The sequence below is a fragment of the Hemicordylus capensis genome, chromosome 4 (assembly GCF_027244095.1).
Source record: "Hemicordylus capensis ecotype Gifberg chromosome 4, rHemCap1.1.pri, whole genome shotgun sequence".
In the NCBI taxonomy this organism is placed as follows: domain Eukaryota; kingdom Metazoa; phylum Chordata; class Lepidosauria; order Squamata; family Cordylidae; genus Hemicordylus; species Hemicordylus capensis.
The window spans coordinates 56,137,473-56,157,205 of NC_069660.1; the positions used below are offsets into that span (position 1 = coordinate 56,137,473).

General features: G+C 42.3%; 1 protein-coding gene across 7 annotated transcripts in view; it reads right to left on the reverse strand.

Moving 5' to 3' along the window:
• The window catches only part of HIPK1 (homeodomain interacting protein kinase 1), a 72,667-nt gene that overhangs the window by 18,619 nt on the left and 34,315 nt on the right, over positions 1-19,733 (reverse strand). For 6 of the 7 annotated variants that reach the window (XM_053245423.1, XM_053245419.1, XM_053245418.1 and 3 more), the window contains 8 exons: positions 18,010-18,133; positions 16,045-16,164; positions 14,378-14,464; positions 13,895-14,079; positions 12,932-13,094; positions 12,209-12,431; positions 8,889-9,010; positions 6,745-6,879 (listed from right to left, as the gene is read on the reverse strand). In XM_053245423.1, coding sequence (XP_053101398.1) covers positions 6,745-6,879; positions 8,889-9,010; positions 12,209-12,431; positions 12,932-13,094; positions 13,895-14,079; positions 14,378-14,464; positions 16,045-16,164; positions 18,010-18,133 — 1,159 coding nt within the window. The remainder of the gene's footprint in view (positions 1-6,744; positions 6,880-8,888; positions 9,011-12,208; positions 12,432-12,931; positions 13,095-13,894; positions 14,080-14,377; positions 14,465-16,044; positions 16,165-18,009; positions 18,134-19,733) is intronic. The other variant, XM_053245425.1, reaches the window with a different exon arrangement.

Consider the following 19,733-nt stretch of genomic DNA (forward strand, 5'->3'; position numbering starts at 1 on the left):
TGGTGGTGACATTGTTGAGAAGTCCAGAGACCTTGGGTGAGGAATTCCTGGCAGTGGGGCTCCAGCCCTTCAGAGAGTCATCTGAGGTGACAGTGAGGGAAGACTGAAAAGCATGCTGGAGGAAAAGGAGGCTGGCTTCATCCACCAATTGAGAGATTTCATGACCGGAGGCGGATGGGAGAGCCAGGTGCTCTGGCTATCAACGTTCGGTTTGAACACTAACAGGAACGAGAGCTGGAGCATTCTCATGTGGAGTCGAGCATATGAAACAATGGTGGTGCAGGAAGCCATATGGCCCAGAAGCCTCTGGCAAGGGTTGATGAGGCAGGATGAGATCAGGTTTTTGATGGAAAGCTTCCTGTCCTCTGGAAGGTATGTTTTCCCAATTTCTGAATCTAAAACGGCACCAATGAAATGTATTTGGTGCCGGGGTGTCAGATTTGATTTGAACCTTGGATCCACAGACAAACTAGAAGATCCAGGGTATCGTGGAGATGCGAGAGTTAAAGAGTTATTGTCCTCTGATGTGCAAAGCCAATCATCCAAATAAGGTTAGTCCAACACCCCAGGCGCTATGATGGCATTCATACATTTGGTGTAAACCTGAGGGGCTGTGGAGAGACCAAAAGGGAGTAATCCAAATTGGGAAACCTGAGTGCTCAGAGTAAAATGAAGGTATGTGTGCAGATCATATTCCAACATGGAAATGAGCATCCTTCAAGTCTAGGGTGGCGAGCCATTTTTCCTGTGTTAGAAGAGGTACGATGTGATGTAGAGAGAGCATCTGGAATTTCTTTGTGTTCACAAAACTGTTTAGGGGTATCAAGTCCATGATAGGACAGAGGCCTCAGTCCCTCTTTGGGACCTGGAAATACCTTGAGTAAAAATCCTTACACGGGTCTTCTGGTGGAACAGTTTCTATGGCTTCTTTCCAGAGAAGACAGAGAACCTTCTCAAGAAAAGTAGGAGTTGGGTGGGTGTATTTAATCAGGGGCATCAGCCAGGTCTTGCTTCAGCTTACCCCAACCAAGAAGCTGTACTTAGCCATAAAGGCCACATAAAGGGTGATTTTGATGGCTAGGTATGAGGAAGAGTAAGATCTCATTCCCGTGGAGTCAAGCTTCCTTCCCTCCTTATCTGTGGGGGCAGAATGGATTTGCCCAATTTGCTGCTTATGGTGCAGTGAACTACCAGATTATTTGGGGGTGGGAGTGGGATGCTTGAACAAGAAAGAGCAGGAATCCTCCTGAAATCTATAAAGGGTTTTGAAGCGCTTAGAAGTAGTGGTCGAAGGAGTGTCCAAGACAACCTTGGCCGAGTTGGCCAAGACTGGTAGCACTGGAATGAAATTGGTTGCAAGGAGGAAGAGCTGGACATGAAGCTGCAGACAGGGTCAGAGACGTCTTGTACAGTTGCCTTAATTTCCAGTCCCAGGGCCTTAGCCATGACAAGGACTTGCAACGTGTAGAACTTGGTTTCCTGAGCTGAGGAACTAGATGGAGCAGTGGCGACATTTTCATTTTGAGAGGTGCCAGATGGTTGGTCTGTTGCTACAGATTTCCCTTGTGATGAGGAGGAGAATTCATATTCCCCATCAAAGCTTGCATTATGCATATCAGGAGATTTAGCGGAAATTGATTGAGTAGTAGTTGTCTGACCAGGTGGAAGAGCGGGAGGCTGTTGCTCCACAACAATTAGAAGAGTGGAAGGCGCTCCAGACCTCTTAAAAGGAGAGGAGGGCACAGTAGGTGTGATGCTTAGATCCTTAGAAGGAACAGCCTCTAGGTCTCCCTTGAGCTTCCTGGCTTTCCAAAACAGATATACGTCACACTCATAATGGAAAGCCCAGAGAAAGGGGATAGTCAGGATTCCTGAAACAGCAGAAGCCCCTGATGTATCCCAGGTCTAAGGCACCCAGCAAGCGCCAGCATGGTGTAGTGGTTAGAGTGCTGGACTAGAACCGGGGAGACCTGAGTTCAAATCTCCATTCAGCCATGATACTAGCTGGGTGACTCTGGGCCAGTCAATTCTCTCTCAGCCTAGCCTACTTCACAGGGTTGTTGTGAAAGAGAAACTTAAGTATGTAGTACACCGCTCTGGGCTCCTTGGAGGAAAAGCGGGATAATAATAATAATAATAATAATAATAATAATAATAATAATAATAATAATAATAATAATGGGCGATCAGTGGCTGCAGAATGATCATACCTCTCATACCATGGCAGATATGAAGTGTCTTGGAGTGACTTATCTTGGAGAGCCAGATGGAGTCTTGGGGACTGATGGAGGATTAACATCCTCATCGGTATCCAGGACCAAGAGAGGAAAGCCCTTAAAGTTAGACTCCAAAAGGGGAGTGTGAAGAACCCCATTAGGGATTCCAAAGATCTGAAAGTGTGATCTTGAACAATAGGGGATGCAGCTCTAGAGGAGTGCCTACTCCTGCTGGATCCTGAGTGTATGGTGTGCACTGGAGAGACAACAGGTGAGAGGCCTAGATGAGTAGGCGAGGCCATCAGTGTCGTTGGCTGTAAAGCAATCTATGCCATTGGTGTCGAGGCCATTGCAGCCGGTGTCGGGGAGCATCGAGGTGCTGCAGTTACCACTGGCGGCAAGGTCAGTATTGGCAGAGAAGTTGATGTTGAAGGTGAAATGGTTTGTCAGCTGTAGCAATCCCTCTGTGTGGTCATCGGCAAGGATGTACGGAGAGAAGTCCTTGATGTCGAAGATGTTCTACAATGTTTAGAAGAAGACGGGGGACTCGAAGAGCAGTGTCTGCGCTTGTGATGGGAATTGGCTTTAGAAAGTGCTGCTGGGGTCTTGAAAGTAGTATCACTGCAGCCCCCATCCCAAGACGAGGCATAAGGGGCGGGTGCAGATGTTGAGGCCAAGGCCGCTCCTGAGCTCGATCGGCAGCAGCCAGTTGGCAATGATGCTGTCGACAGAATCAGCAATCTAGGCATCGGAGTTGGCAGATGAAATGCTGGCTCATATAGGGCCGCCCGCAAACAAAGTTCCCTCCTTTTTCTGTCTGCTTTGAAAAAGCCAGACAAATTTTACAGGCACAAACATTGTGGCTTTCCCCTAAGCAGATTAAACACTGTTCGTGTTGGTATGAATGGGGTAACGTTCCCCTATAGGAAGAGAGCTGGTCTTGTGGTAGCAAGAGAGCTGGTCTTATGGTAGCAAGCATGACTTGTCCTCTTAAGCTAAACAGGATCCGCCCTGGTTGCATATGGAAGGGAGACTAGAAGTGTGAGCACTGTAAGATATTCCCCTTAAGGTATGGAGCCGCTCTGGGAAGAACATCTAGGCTCCAAGTTCCTTCCCTGGCATCTCCAAGATAGGGCTGAGAGAGATTCCTGCCTGCAACCTTGGAGAAGCTGCTGCCAGTCTGTGTAGACAATACTGAGCGAGATGGACCTATGTTCTGACTCAGTATATGGCAGCTTTCTATGTTCCTATGAAGTACACCTCTTAAATTGTGTTGTTTTTTTAGTCCACTGAGGGACCAAGCAATGGCGGGCAAAAGAGAAAGTAGAGTTAAACAGACCATGGTCAGAGCTGGGAGGAGGGCACATGGAAACCAAGCCAAAACGAAGTCCGAAAGAGCAGTCAAAGAACTGTCTGTAGGGTCAAAAGGGTCAGAAAAGGAGTAAAGAGAGAAACTGTGTTTTCTCCACAGGAATGAGGAGCAAATGGCGCAAACCCTCCTGTTGCGGTTAGTGCTGCAGTCACAAAGGAACCGAGGGAATAGGCACTCTACCGCCTAATTTAATGGTGTGCCATGTGCGCAAGACAGTGGGCCTAAGAGTACCTTGAGGAGCTTGTTATTCTTCCGCAGAGGCTTCTGCACATGCACACAAACCCAGTTGTGAGGGACCATGGCCCCTTAAACATCCACTTTGTTAGTCAGGATGTCAGTCATTATTACTAACAGTTACTCAGGCTTGGCTCTTTTGTGTCCTTATTGATAAAAGGCAAACTAAGTGCATCACTTTTGTACCCACTGCCCAGTGATGGGCTTTTTTTGGTGTTTTTAAACAAAGGAGAAGTGGTGAGCAGTGGAGATGCCCCTCCAACCCATGTCACTAACACTTCCTCCCAACACCAAAAATGCAGCATGCCCCATTTTGAAGAGACATTCACTGCCTCACAATGTTCTGACAGGTTACTTATTATGCCTGTTATGCAATATGGTACAATCTTTCCCTTCAGGTCACTAAAATAATGTTAGTCACTCGTGACCATATTTCTGGATCCCTACTACTAATACAATAAATTCATTTTTATCACCTGCCCCATTTATATGCAAAGCCATCTAAGAACAGTGATTTCCCTAAAGAGAAGAGCGTTTTCCCCGCTATTCACAAAATACAAGTTCTGCAGTACAACACATACAGTTACGCTCCATGCAATTCAAACCACAAACTATGAACATGTGTTCTAAATGTCGTATTTCTGCAAGTAACAGATCAACTTATTACATAACACTGGTTCCAAACAAGAAGCCTTCAAGCAGAGAACTGCTAACCCCTCTGCCAACACAAGCGGAATAATTAAAAAAAAAGAGAATTATGTTAACAAGTCACACCATGCCTCTTTCCAAAAGCCAACACCTGCACAAGACAAAGCAGAGTTTAATACAGTGCGAGATCTAATGTCCCAACAGGAGGCAGAAATCGGGCCTTCCAAGCGACGAACTGTTTTGACAGAGGAGGGACAAAAATATGCAAAGCTTCGCAAATGGCTAATGCAAACTTAGATGAAGCGGCAAAAGGGAGAAGTGTTGAAAGCACTAAAGGTGAGCACTTCAGGCAAAAAGCTATTAGAAGTCAAATTCAGAGAGGAAAGTAGGATCCAGATAGGCAGGTGGATTTAGTCGGGGATATGTGTCATTGCACCACACAAGCACAGAAATTAGTATTGGGTGCAAAATTCAGCATTACAAAAATCTCAGCTTTGGGGTTTGTCTTTGCAAGAGCAAGTTCCAAACCCTTAAGGCTGCAAAGAGGCTTGAAAGGTGCAGATAATGCCTGGTGAAATCTCAGAAGAGGTGGGAGAAGCAGGAAAGGATTTCAAGTAGTCAGTACCTTGTAGAGTTCTTCTCCCCACTTGCAGAAACAAAGTTATGCAAACTAAGCAGATATATGCAATATGCTTAATTTGCATATTTTATACAAGTTCAGCTTTCTTTGGCAACTAATTCTGATTAAGCTCAGAGCCTTGAATTCAGTCTCCTAGCATTTATTTATTTATTTATTTAATAGACCACCCCATCATATAGGCTCTGGGCGGTGCACAACAAATTTAAAAAGACATAAAACAAACACCATCTAAAACACACTGCTTAAAACAATATAAAAATAATTCAAAACCAATTAAAAATACCCCAAAACAAATTAAATTCAAATTAATTTAATTAACTAATTAAATGAATCTAAAAGAAGAACTGATCACATTCAGCTGCTGGCCAAGAAGCTCAAAGCAGCCCTCTGATAGTAGCTAATCGCAGAACAGACTTTTATGTTCTATACATGCATGCCACTTGTTTCAGAAACTAAGTTTCAACCCTGAACTGAATATGAGGGGAGGTAGAAGGGTGAACTGTGAGATTTTAGTGGCCTTTTCAGCACATATAGCTGTAATGTTTAAGAACCTATCTTTTCTACCTGCTTGCACTTGCTGGGGCACAATGCCATAAGGAGCAGTGACTTGTCTTGTGGAGACCCTTGTTTCTGACTAGAGTCAACAATGATCCAGAATGTATCTCCATTGGAAGAGAAAGATGTTCATGAATTATCACTTTAAAGCCACAAAAGACAATGAAATATGTGACAGATGAAGTGTGCTTTGCAAGACACGTGAGGACACCAGGGTTTCAAGTGCACTGCAATGTTTCCATAAGCTTCACTGATCTGATTCTGGGGTTTCCGATTGACTGTTCTGTGGCACCAACAGTGTAAATTCAAATAAAGGTACCAGAGAAATCCAAAATAGGAGTGGAAATTTTGAAAATATACACTGCCACTTCCTTAAATATCCCACTGCACTTAAGAACAAACTACCCTGAAAAACAGTTTCGAAGGGAAGAGCTCACCTTTAATCTCAACCAAGAAATGCAAAAGGAACTAAAAGCATTGGTAGAGGGCAACATCTTTGAGGATGATGCGCACTGCCAATGATTTGTCAGAGGTAATGAAAGGCCAGGAGGAATTAGGGTCATCATTATTCGATGGAGGTTAAGAAATCTGGATTATTAAGCCATAAATTAATAAAGCATTTGCTGATATTAGAGGTTTTCAGTGCCTAAAACATTTCTACATGCGAGGAAACAAAAAAGAAAATAGCAGCTAGACTTGTCAAATTCTGGCTACCCAGGTACCTGTGGCAGAGTCAACCTAAAGGCCATCAAGCCTTTATTTTCAGTCAATAAAACATAAAGAAGATAGAAGAGTAAAGCAAAGAAGAAATACAATTACCACTCTTCTCGGATTAGGAGAAGAGTTTGATCAGCATACTAGGCTAGTAAAGAACAACAGTCAATGGATCTGGATTCTTTACAGAGCAACACTAAACATCAGAGTCAGACAGTGCTTCAGCAATGTTGGGGAGGAAAAACAACAAGACATTAAGATGTAGCAAGAACACAGCCACAAGATGGCACATGCTTCCATGCCCTCTGCAAGTCTAAGTTAAAACAAAAACTCCGTTAGTGAACACAATCAAGGGAGGCAATTACCAGTACTGCAGCCGTCTGTTCTACTAGCGCGGGCCGGCCGGCTGCGCAGTTCAGAGTAAAGGGCACCGCATACTGCGGCGTGATGGTGGCTACTTGAGGATGAAGAGTTGCTACCATTAGTGGTGTACAGCTTCCCTGAAATGTAGATTAGGCAGTGAGTGAAACAAATGTACGGAGGTAACAGGGCCAGAAAGGCTTTCTCCCCAAGGATACTAGTGGTGCTTTTGAGTGGCTTGCAGAATTCATAGGTATGCACTGAAACCAATATGCTCTTCTACAACCTTAATACAGTATATCTTGTATGCAATGATATCAAGTACATTAACCAACTTACTTTTGGTGTTTCGTGCATTCTTAATCATGAGGGGTATCTAAACTAGGGAAGGCCTGAAAGCATAAAACAGGCCCTAAAGTGGTTTACTGGAAAGGTCTGATTGTTAAACCAGAGTAATAACTGACTTCCTATAAACACTTTTTAAAAATGAGGTGATTTAATGATCAGTGTAACTGTATTACCGTATTTTTCGGTGTAAAAGCCACGGCGCATACATTTTAGAAAGTTGTTTTTCAGCGCCTGCAGCATTTACGCGACGCAGTGATTAAGTGCAAATGGAGGAGTGGAAGGAGGCACAGTGGCAGCACAGCAGGGCTGTCCTGACCAATGAGAGGCTCTGAAAGGGCCTCGAAGCAACGGAGGTGGCGGGGGAGGAGTGGCGACAGCACAGCCAGGCCTTCCTGGCCTCGGGTTTTCTCCCCCACCCCCTTTTCATTTCCCATGGCCGTTTGGACTCTGTGTGGGGGCATTTCAGCCCCTTGCTCTTTCCCCTGAAGGAGTTTGCTCAGGCAGAGGTGGCCAGGTTGGGCCCGCGGCGCGGCACTTTTAGAAGCTGTGCCCCAGATGGGGCAGGTGCAAATGGTCATAGTTACAATACTTGGTTTAGCTATGGTGTTTACAGCGATGCGGTGTTTCTGTTGGGTTTGTTTTTGGTTTTTTTTAAAATCCAGGCTTTTAATCCAGTGTGGCGTTAACACCAAAGCAGCATTTCTGCCGAAAAATACGGTAAATGATTGCACTAACAAAATGGTTTAAAACTTTGATCGGAACCAACTGGATTTTTTGCAGTTATATAGAATATAGTATGAGGTTTGTGTTATGCCAGTTTGAGTGCTTCCAAATGCCATCCACAATACAAATGAAAAAGGGACAAGTTATAGCACATTTTTAAATTTAATCATGCTTAACCTCAACAGCGTTTGCAATGATGTAACCAAGTCTTATGGAAAAGTGCATGAAATTATGCTGGCAACCAATTTATGTAACTATTAGAATTTTAGGTTTTTCTGTTCTGGAACAAACATACCCATTATAAAAATGAATATTTTGCAAACGACAAGTTACTTCAAGAACCAGAAATCCCTTCACTTTTAAGATGGGTTTAGAGTATCAAAATAACCATTAATACTGAAACGTGAATATTTAATATAATCCTTCCTTTTGTCAATTCAGTTTCACAGGTGTAATGAGCCCCTGGTGGCGCAGTGGTAAAACTGCCGCCCTGTAACCAGAAGGTTACAAGTTCGATCCTGACCAGGGGCTCAAGGTTGACTCAGCCTTCCATCCTTCCGAGGTCAGTAAAATGAGTACCCAGAATGTTGGGGGAAATATGCTAAATCATTGTAAACTGCTTAGAGAGCTTCAGCTATAGAGCGGTATATAAATGTAAGTGCTATTGCTATTGCTATTGCTGCTATTGTAAATGAGAAGATGGCAGGGAAAGAGGAATTTGCTTGAACTAAATATAAGAATAAAAAATCCTTTACTGGCATCTTTTATTAATAAACCAACCAATTATCTTATATCAGTTGTGAATATATTCTACCATATGCACAATGGTAGATCGCCTTGGATACAACTGCCAAAAGAGCTGGGCAATATTTAGCCCTTTTGAAAGGGCTCAAGGGCAAAACGGTTAAAGCAGTAAGGCAACTTAGGCAAAGAAACAGACTACTGCTCATGTTTTGTTGTCTTTTCTTCAGAGTTGTTAAGCTGGACTCTATACCAGTGACTTTAAGAAAATCAGGAACTTCTAGTTCCCAACCAGAATCTAGAACATTTTATGACACTATGCTGCCTCCACTTTTACCTGTGTAAGAACTCCTGACTGAATCTGCAATGGTTGAGCTGCTGGTGCCTGTGGCACAATTGGAACAGCATTGTCCATCCTCACAGGGAACCCAGAATGCTTTGTGGTTGCCTGAAGACCAGCTGTTTAGAATAAAGGAGAGGACATAGTTAATAGGCTTCTGTAATTATCCAAACATTTTTCAATTCCTAAAACAATGAATCATCAGGAAAAAAGCAATATAGTTACTACTACTGACTCTGAGAATGGTTAATTCAACTTATTACAGTCAGATTAACGAGCTGACACACACCAATATGTAAAATGTGTCAGCTTGTGGGTAAAACCAAAAGAATAAAGCAGCAATATTTTTCACAGTGGGAAATAACACAGAAAATGCCACATTTGGAAGCATATGCTACTACAGAATTTTCAGCAGCATTGCTACCTACACCTGACAAATCCTCAAAAATGAAACCAGAAAGATGGTGAGCTGCCACAAAATCAAGTGTTCTGATTTTAGCATTTCATTATACCGCTACAATGGCACAGCATTTGAGATTGCAACTTATAGCTAAATATTTGTCTGCATTGTGAGGAGCTTAATCCTAGGCTACAGCACCAGCTCAGATCCATATGTACCCCTACTTAGTGTAAAGAAGTTAGGCATCTATTGCAGTATGGGAACTGGCAATCTACTGGTTGGTAATAAATTAATTTAGAGCCAGCCAAACTACTAACAGCAAAAGTTGGCATCAAAGTTTTTTTCTCATTATTGAAAAGGTTCTTTTAAGCAGACAGTTATGCATGGCAAAACAGGTGAACCTCGTTATTTGAGGAGGTTCTGTTCTAGATGGGGGGCTGCAGATATTGAGTAATGAAGTCAATGGGTTTGCAGGGCTTAGGTTCCTAGACCTGGAAAATTGCAGTAAAAATAAGAGGGGAGAGGGGAGCAAAAACAGTCCAAATAGAGTGCCCTACTGTGCTCCACAGGTCTGTAGGTGTCCAGCCATACCGGCCTCAAAAGTCCTAAGGGGGGCGGGGAGAGAAGAATCACAACTTTCTTCCTTTCTTTTTAAACAATGAAATTAGCCACAAAATGGCGGCCAGAGATTGCGGTCATAATTTTATAGTCTAATTATAGTATATTGATTTTTAGTAATTTAGTTATAATTATTTCATGATAATTTGGTTTATAATAATTTTAATGTAATATAATTTTATTGCCACATGATCTTTTATTTTACTGTATCTGTATTATATCCTATGCTGGTCTTTGACTGTAATAAAGATGATTGATTGGGAAGGGGTAACAATAAATATGGCAAGAGATTTTGAAACAACTGGAGTGAATAGCAAAATGCCATTACTGTATTATGCAACTGCACAATTCTACAGAATTGTAGTTCTCCTCTAGAGGTTTGCAAACAGAAACAGGATGGCCACCCTTTTGACTGCTGTTGCTATATCTTGCAATGAACAGGGGGTTGGATAAAAAGACTTCCAAGGTCCCTCACAACAATAAAATTCTATTATTCTTAGCTATTTTATTTCTTTTTTTAGCTATTTTATTTCTTTTTATTTCACATTTTATTTCTTTTCACTTGCAAGCAACACTGGTCAGATTATCTCAAGGAGGTGGACTGTAGGATGGTTGCGAATGGGACCCACAGACCCATCATCTGTTTACTTTGATAGCAGTACAGCACAAAAAAGGAATATTTTCAATACCCATTAAGACAGGGATTGTAAACCAAGAGTACGTGAACTCTTAGGGCATTTCAAGGGCTCGCTAAAGTATACAGAGGCCTCCCGCTTCCCAGATTAAAAGCATTATTGCCTCCTGATCAAAGCACCTGTCTCAGCTTCAAGCCAATAAGTCCTCTTCAGGAGTGGAGTAGAAGCAGGGAATAGTGTCAAGCTGTATTCCTCCCTCCTCCTGACCAGCTGCTATGTTCTCAGGCTCAGCCCACCCCTCCCCTCCCTCAGCCTGACTGACAGGCTTAGAAGCAAGGGAAATGCTGTCACTAAGCATCAGCCAGCACTTCCCTCACTGCTGAGCCTGTCAGTCAGGTTGAGGGAAGGGTCGACTGAGCATGAGTATGTAGCCAGTTAGTCAGGAGAAGACAGGCATAGGAGGACTCTGCTCTGAAGCCCTAGGCTGAGGATTCAGATGAGGAGGAGGGAGGCACAGTTTTTCTTTTGTTTACTGTCATAATTCTTTGTTGCTTCCACATCATTATTTTATTTCACACCAACTTTCCCCAGCTCAGTCATGAGAACGACCTTAAGGTTTACTTCTGGGAGTTGCCATTATTGGTTGCTTGCAAATAAACATTTTATTTCACAAACAGGCTTACACAATAGTTGCACTAAGTCTGGAGTGCAACCAGTGTTGTTCTACCACAAGCCTGCCTATGGCTGTGCAACTGTGGCACACCTCATTTGTTTTAATGGGAACTTTGTGAAAGAGTGCTATAGTGCAATATAGTACTCTTGCACCAATCCAGATGACAGAAATTTCATATGGGGTACTAGAGTGGAAGCTGTGAGTCAGAAGGGGTACAATTGTTTTATAAAGGTGAAATCTTCTGCATTAAGAGCTCAGACCTGAATTGGGTCTGCTAACTCCCCTGCTAACTTGGCAAAGAGGCACCTTTTAACGTGGCGATTCTCTTTATTTAGCAGGAGAAGAGTAACTGGCCCTATCCACTCCCAGCACAGTACCTCCAGTGACTGTTGCTGGTGTCTATCTTATGTTTCTTTTTAGATTGTGAGCCCTTTGGGGACAGGGTTCCATCTTATTTGTTTATTATTTCTCTGTGTAAACTGCCCTGAGCCATTTTTGGAAGGGCAGTATAGAAATCAATCAATCAATCAATCAATCAATCAAATAAATAAATAAATAATAAGAGAGCAGTAGACCACTGAACTTGGCTAATGTGCAAAAATACACAAGGCCTGTATTCTCTAACTCCAAAATATTTGAGACAATAAACCCAGGTTTGTCCCTGGCAACCCCCAAATCATCTTGGGCTGTGTAGACATACCCCCACAGATCCTAAAATGAGCATACCTAAATTAGCTGATCAACTGCACATTCACATGTGAGCCTATCTATCTTATTGCATTTTACTTGCTTATTTCAATTTTAAGATTTCAACACGCAAACAGGATACCATGATGATTTCCACTGCTGTCTTTTCAAAACCATGCAAATATCACATTATCTCCTGTCTGCAAAAACATCATACAATCCTTAAAAACTACTCTTTGTGAAAATAATATGTAAGGATTCTACCATCTGCCACCCCCCCTGCTCCCCCCCCACGCACACTTACTTTGAAAGGCAGGAGGACATACAATGAACGTTTGCTGGAATGGGTCTGTTTGGGTGCAGATCTGTGTGGTTCCAGGCTGTAAGGAAACACTCTGCTGTGCCACACCAGGAACTGGTGCTGCAGATGAAGGGTACAGAGCAGACTGATAATTCAGCAGTGAAACATCAGAATTTGCCAGAGATAGAGTAGCAGCAGCTGTAGAATTGGAAGCCAAAACACTAGCCTGGAGAAAAAAAGAACACCTAGCATAAGAATTTAAAATTGCAGTATTCTACAGCTTTTTGTTGCATGTCTCTCTCAAACATTCATAAAGCAACAAACCTAGTACACAATCCAGGGTAGAAAAGCTTCAGCCTTGCCAATCACAAGGGAGCCACTTTAACAAGATTTCAATATCCTGATATGTTTACAGACCAGCATGTCCTCAAAAACCAATTGGCTAATGGAAGCATTAAAACAGAAGATGGAGATGGGTCACACAGGAAGAGCTGCTCTCCAAGAGGTCACAGACGATGAAGGTTTTAAAAGTCAACACCAGCATCCTGAATTAGACCTGGAACTCACACATTGCCAGGGCAGCTGCCTATTAAATATTGTACTGATTTCTGATCACATTTACTACAGTTCAACTGCTGAAAACAAAGTCTAGGTCACCAAGAAAAATCACTCCAGGAAACATTGGGCAGGGGGAGGGTGTTGATTTATTCAAAGAAAGAAACAGACCTGGTGATGCACAGTATTGAGCTGGTTGTTGAAACTCATGGTGAGGTTTGTGCTTGTGTTCGGTGCAACATGTGTTGTGAATGGGCTCTTTATCTGATTAACTGTGTCATACATATTAACTCTTCGTTTGCAGATCTCCATGTTCTGAAAGCAGGATTTCACACTGAAATAGAGGAAGCATTAAAAGAAACATTATGCGGATCAACTCTGTTCTGCGAGCTGGTTTGTTTGTTTTTTTAAAGGCCAGTTGTGTGGCTATGAAGCAATAATCATAAACATTTTAGGCTGTGTGTGCTATGCTTCTGAAATTTAATCTTGCGTGCCTACATAATCAACCATGTGCACCATTCTCCCTTCATCACACTCTCCAGATCTAAGCAGCGCTGAGTAGCATAGGGGTGGGCAAACTTGGCCCATCAGATACTGTTGAATTAAAACTTGCATGATCCCCACCCATAATAAATTGTGGTTGAGAATGATAGGAGTTGTAGTTCAACAACATCTAGAGGGCCGTTTGACTACCCCTGGAGTAGCAGCTACTCTCAAATATATGTATTGCCAGACAAATGATTTTAGCACTCTGTTCTTTCTGAATGGTGGCCTTCAAACATCCACTGCCACCTGCTTTTCCTTCCTCTCCTCCTCCCTATCTCAAAGCTCAGGCATATATTTTGGGATATAAAGATAATTTGCCTATGAGAAATCCAAGGTGGTGGTGGTGGATGGATCATTATAATAAAATATTTTGTTGAATGTCTCCAAAGAATGTTATACTAAAACCACAGTTTGGGAATTCCTTTGATGAAGTTCATTTAATTCTAACTGAATTTTTTTAAATGTAAACTTCTAGTATTATTGATTGTTCGCGTTACTTGTTACTTGCCCTGAACTTTCAGACAGGGCAAACTATACATTTGACTGACTGACTGAACACTGTTTCATTCATCTATACCGCAAACTCACTGGTTGCTGTGTGGGAAATCCAGCAGATGGTTCATTGTCACAAACGGATGGTTCAAAGTCTTCAGCGGAGTAATTCTCTTATCTGCATCAATTGTCAACATTTTCTTTAACAAATCAATGTATTCTCTTCGGTCAGCCTTCTCTGCCAACATATCTGTTCCTTCCAAGTCTGTAGACATATTTACCTTAGAGAAGGAAAGTTAAAACTAAATCCTTGACTGTTGCATAAATCATTAATTTTGCAGGAAAGAAACAACAAAATAGGTTTATTTTAGGTTCTCCAAGAATGCATCTTATCCCCTGCATTTTCTAATATATGGAAGTCATGTAATCATATTAGTTAAGAGGCAAGTTATAGAGAAATCTGCTCTTCTTCCATAGGTTGTATATGTGATCACTATAAAATTAATTCCTATTTAAAATGAGCACAAAATAATTTGGTCTGGATTATTATGCATTTACTTTTAAAATCAGTATTCTTACCTGTGCCATGTCATCCAAACAGTTGAAAATGTATTTCCGAGCCTCCTTTGATTTTATTCCCGTCTCCAACTCATGTTCTTCTGGAGTCTATAAAATAAAATACAAGTTACAACCAGCTGAAACAGGGTTTTTTATATTTTAAAGCAATAAAAGTAAAGCTAGGTCAACAAGCAAACAGTCATTTACAAGTGGAATGCCCTGTGGAGCAGAAATGATAGGCCAACATAACCTGCTACCTAAGTTTGTGAAAATTACTTGATGCCAAATTTATGCTCACATTTATAAACCCAAACACAGCTTTATCAGGCTGGTTTATATTCTATCGGGTATTTCACAAAACAGTACTAATGCATGCTTCAGAGGACTTCAGATTCTGGAGTGGTTTGGATCAGTAGGATGCCTTTAAAATAAAGAGCAGAAGTGACTGACAAATGCAAATGTGTTTTTCTGATTTTGTACATATTTCCAAAAGGGGAATTAGAAACTGACTGTTATTCTTAAAACATAGTCTTAAATCTTCTAAGAAAATGGGCTGGCTGTATCCTAAGTAATTCTGTGAAATGGGGGCAGTTCTGTTTGGAAAAAGAGAGGGTGATTTTAGAGGATTCCCCACTTCTCAGTCTCCTGTACCCTCTGAATCTATTCCTGCGGATTGGGGAGCCCTCTGCAGCAGAGTGGCATGCAACATGTGGGGAGGCACTATAAAAAGAAGGGGGAATCAGTGGAAAAGAAAGGGCCTTGAGCAAACAAAACTGTCTTCTGTTTCTGGAAGACAGTTAGGAAAGAACCCATTACAGGTGGACCTCATTATCTGTGGGGGTTCCATTCCCGCTGATTACTGTGGGTAATGAAACCACAGATAATGAGTCATTGAAGTCTATGGGATCGCAGAGATCAGGCTCCCAGACCTTTAAAAATTGCTGAAAATCCACCTTAAAAATGTGAAAATGGGCCAATAAAGTGCCCTACTGTGCTGCGTGGGTCTCTCCTGGCATCCATCAATACCCACCAAAGTCCCAAGGGGGGGGGGGTTTCCCACAGTTTCCCCCTCTTCCCCCCCTCCATTTTTTCTGATGAAATGAACTACAAAATGGCTCCTGTGGAAAAAATGGCAGCCAGAAATGACCTCTGCAGCCATTTCCAGCCTTCTCGGAACCACTGATATGTGGGTTTTAACCCTTTCATATCCACGGATCATGAGGTAGGGTTCCTTTTTGTGGACCACAAATAGTCAAAACCGCGATTAGTGGAACTTCATATAGCGAGGTCCACCTATAAGTTCTTTCTTCTCTCTTTTTGTTGCAAGTACAAAGAAAATTTCCTCAACCCTTTGTGGGCACAATCATTGCAAATCCCAAAAAAGAACACTTGTTTCCAAAAAGTCTCAGCTGAAGACATTCTAACAAAAATATAGCATTGTTAGGAATCCAATTAAAACCCCTTTGCTCCTGTGTACAGGTTACTTGCACCAGAAGTAGAAGTAGCTCCATGGGTTGTGTCTGAGTCACTGAATGTGCCCATAGAAGGAATGCTTTCAGATATAATATAATAGCATGAGAGTAGAGGGAGGGTATAGAAAAGGGCCCTCCGTCCTTGCCCCTCCCATTCACATATCATCCACTCTTATTTTCAAACAACAAAATGAACTTCTAAATAAAAAGAAAGACCTTTAGCCTCCACAGTGGATATCCCAAATTTGGATCTCTGTTAAAAAACCTGCTTGTTTTCGTTCCTGCACTTAGAAGATACTCTGCTGGAAGGCCTTGAGTTTGTGAAATGTAACGAATCTGCAAAAGACAAAAAGATACCTGTGATGATTATGCTAGCAAGCTGACAAACCTGAATATAAGAATGCATGATACTCTCTGGGTGGATCTGTTTAAATAGTATTTAGGAAAAAAAGAGTGTGGAACTTCTCGTTCTTGTACACGGTGAATTTCTGGTGTGCCTTCATCTACATGTACACCTGTATGGCTAAGGGAACAAGGAGCTACAATACTGTTGTCATCTGCTCACACCCTTAGGATGTCCCATAATCAGCTCAAGCTGAGGTGGCTGGCAGTAGCACTGCTGCAACTTAATAATTTAATAATCCTGTCATTTCTGGTACAGGATACTAAGACACAATGAATTGTTGCTACATACCAGTAGAGTGTATATTATATCTTACCAGTTTACGTAAAGAATTCCCTCATCACAAAATGAGCCCAAGATAGCTACCATTTGCTGACCAACGAGGGACTCTAGGTTAAATTTGTAACATCTTAAAGCACTTACTGATTGATAAATACGAAACAAGTATTTGGCTTTGATCAATAACCCCATTCTTCTGGCCACCAATCCATATGCTAGATTCTTTATGCATAATACAATCAGATGGACATGAACAACACAAGAGCCACCCTGAGCAATATTGCACTGGAAGGATGGGATACAAATATTTTAAATACATACATACATAAATCGTAAGTGTATTTATTCAGAGGAGAAATCTCACTGACTACAACACTTACTCCCAAGCAAGCTTAGGACTACTGCCTTATACCATGAATTTAGCTCAGTGCATTATAAGCAAAGCTGGACCTTGTTTGGTAGAGGTCTTGAAGAGCTCATAAAATAAACACCTACCAATAACGTGTCTCCTCTCACAGACTCTTTCAGAATACAATTTTTGTACAATTTAGAAATAAACTACCTTAGTAAATTCAAAACCTATTTCAGAAGGGGTTTGAAATAATATTGTATTTAATACCATCCCCCCAAACATGAATTAAGATTTTAATTAAAGTTGCACAAATTCAGATGGTCCCTGTTATCCACGGACTTTCATGTATCCGTGATTGGTCTTAGAGACCCAGTTTCATTATCAGTGGATAGAGTGATGACTCCAATGGGGGTTGGGGAGGAGGATTCCTCAGATGAAGACCCAAAGCAGAGGGAGCTGGCTGAAACTCCGGTCAACTCAGCAGAGACAGAGCTGACAGGCCTGCAGGCCGCTCTGCCTCCTTCCCTCCTCCTGATGAAGCCTCTGAGGCCACTGAAGTTGAGGTGCCTGCCTCAGATCCCTGACAGCGATGTTTGGCCAGAGTACAGGCTCAGAGAGAGGAACATTTTAGGTCGGAGGAGCTGGCCAGAAGGAACAAGTGTCCCAGAAATGGCCCAGCTGCAGTGATGGGTGGGGCTCTCAGCACACTGCCTATTTAGAGCAGTCAGAAAGCTGGGTCTGTGCTGGAAGCAACGTCTGTGGTGACCAGCCCTACCATGAGCAACCTTGACCTAGAAATCTGGACCCGTTTGTTGTTGTCTGACCCTGATTCGTGTTTACCCCTGATCCTGAGGAATTCCTGAGTTGACTTCTGGCAATGTTTGTGACTACTCTCCATTCCTGTCTGTTGGCTCTCCCTTCTCCTCTGAAAACAGTGGTTTTCGCAACTGCTGGGCAGCCAGCCAAGGCAGGTCATTACAGGTTAAAAAAACAGGCAAAATTCGCCTTTCTGCAATTTTGAGTGTCTCGAATTGACTCGGAATTCCCATTGACTCAAGGTTTCATCATTCATGGTTTCCGTATTCACACCTATAGGCAAGAATGGAACCCCCACGAATTAAGGCCACCTGTACCCACATACACTTACCTGATCATATTCTGATGCTCCTGGGTACAAAGGCCACCCAAGAAACAGTTCTGCTATCACACAGCCCAGCGACCACATGTCAATAGCTTCACAAAATGGTAAACCCAGGATGATTTCAGGGGCTCTACAAAAAAAGAAGAATGCAACATTTCAGTTGCTTATTAGCCACTGATTAACCATTCCATAAGTCACACTGATTTCAATGTAAATTACAGGCTTTATCAAATAAACAGTCTTTTTTAAAACATTAAACCTGCATTTTTTTCCAAAGAACACCTAAAATAACAGTAAAAGCAACAAAGAGTCCAGTGGCACACTGAAGGCTAATGTGGGGTCACACCTGCATCACCAGACTCAACACCTGATGTTGAGTCTGACACATGAAAGCTTCTGCCACAATGCATGTATTATTCTTTAAGACAGGGGAACACAACTTTGTCCCTCCAGCTGCTGTTGGACTACAATACCCATCAACCCAGACTACTGGCCAGTGTGGCTGAAGATGATGGGTGCTGTAGTCCAGCAACAGCTAGAGGGATGAAGCTGTGCAGCCCTGCTTTAAGGTGATACAGAACTCTCTGATGCTTGTGCTGCAACAATCTAACACGGCTACCCTTCTGGACATTGTAAAAATTGATAACAGCTGCATCTTCCTTAATGACTTGGTGGTATCTGCATCTTCTTTAATTAGTCGGGAGCAACAACACACATAATTTCCATAACAACATCACAATGCAGCCATCCATTCGAGTGTGGCCTCATTAAAGAGACATGTAGTCAAATCCTATTTACTTAAAACTAAGTCCTACTATGTTCAATGGAGTCCAGTCCTAGTAAGAGAGCAAACCTACACTCAGCCATTTGAGAGTAAGTCTCATTGAATTCAGAGACTCACATCCGGACTACCAAAATGGGTTTAAAATAGAATGCTGTGCACCTGCTGTGGCAGTTTTCCCCATTAATATTGTGCCTAGTACATAGCAGGGAGAGAATTTCAGGGTTCCTACTTGCCCCTCAAATTGCCCTATAACTGGTAGAAATATGGCCCTGAAGGTCGCACAGCCCTCGGAAACATACTTCCATTTGGCATGAAGTGCTTTTGGGGGAAGTAGCAGGGAGTGAATGTCACCCATTACTCGTCCCCACTGCAGAGCTCTGTGACACACAGAAATGTGACCGTGAGGGACATATTTCCAACAGTTACCGGGTGATCCAAGGGGAAGTCAGAACCCCAAAATTCTCCCTCCCCACTGTGCACAGGGCAATGTACAACTAGTTTACAACAATTCTCCAAAGCAGTTATGCAGTCCATGTTACACACCTGCTTCAGTATTTTGGATGCAAGCCACTGGGAATTTCTTCTGAGCAAACCAGCATGGGTTTCAGTTGTTATTGCTTTAAAAGGACTATGGTGAATGTTCTGAACTGTTTATCACACAGTTCACTACAGTATTTAATACCACACAGATAGTCCAGTGCTTGGCACTACAGCATGCTTTGTGTAGGAAACAGCAATTACAAAGCAAACCTACTGCCACACCGTCTGGATTATTATTTACCACTAGCAAGATATCCCATCATACAGCAATGTTTAGAAATGTGGTCAGAAATATAAGTTGCCTCTGAGTGCAGCTCCAGCTTAATTTCCAAAGGTATGGCTCCACCTTTGTCAAAATTTCCCTGCTCTGTGTCTCTAGCGACTCTCACATCTGACCACTTTTGCT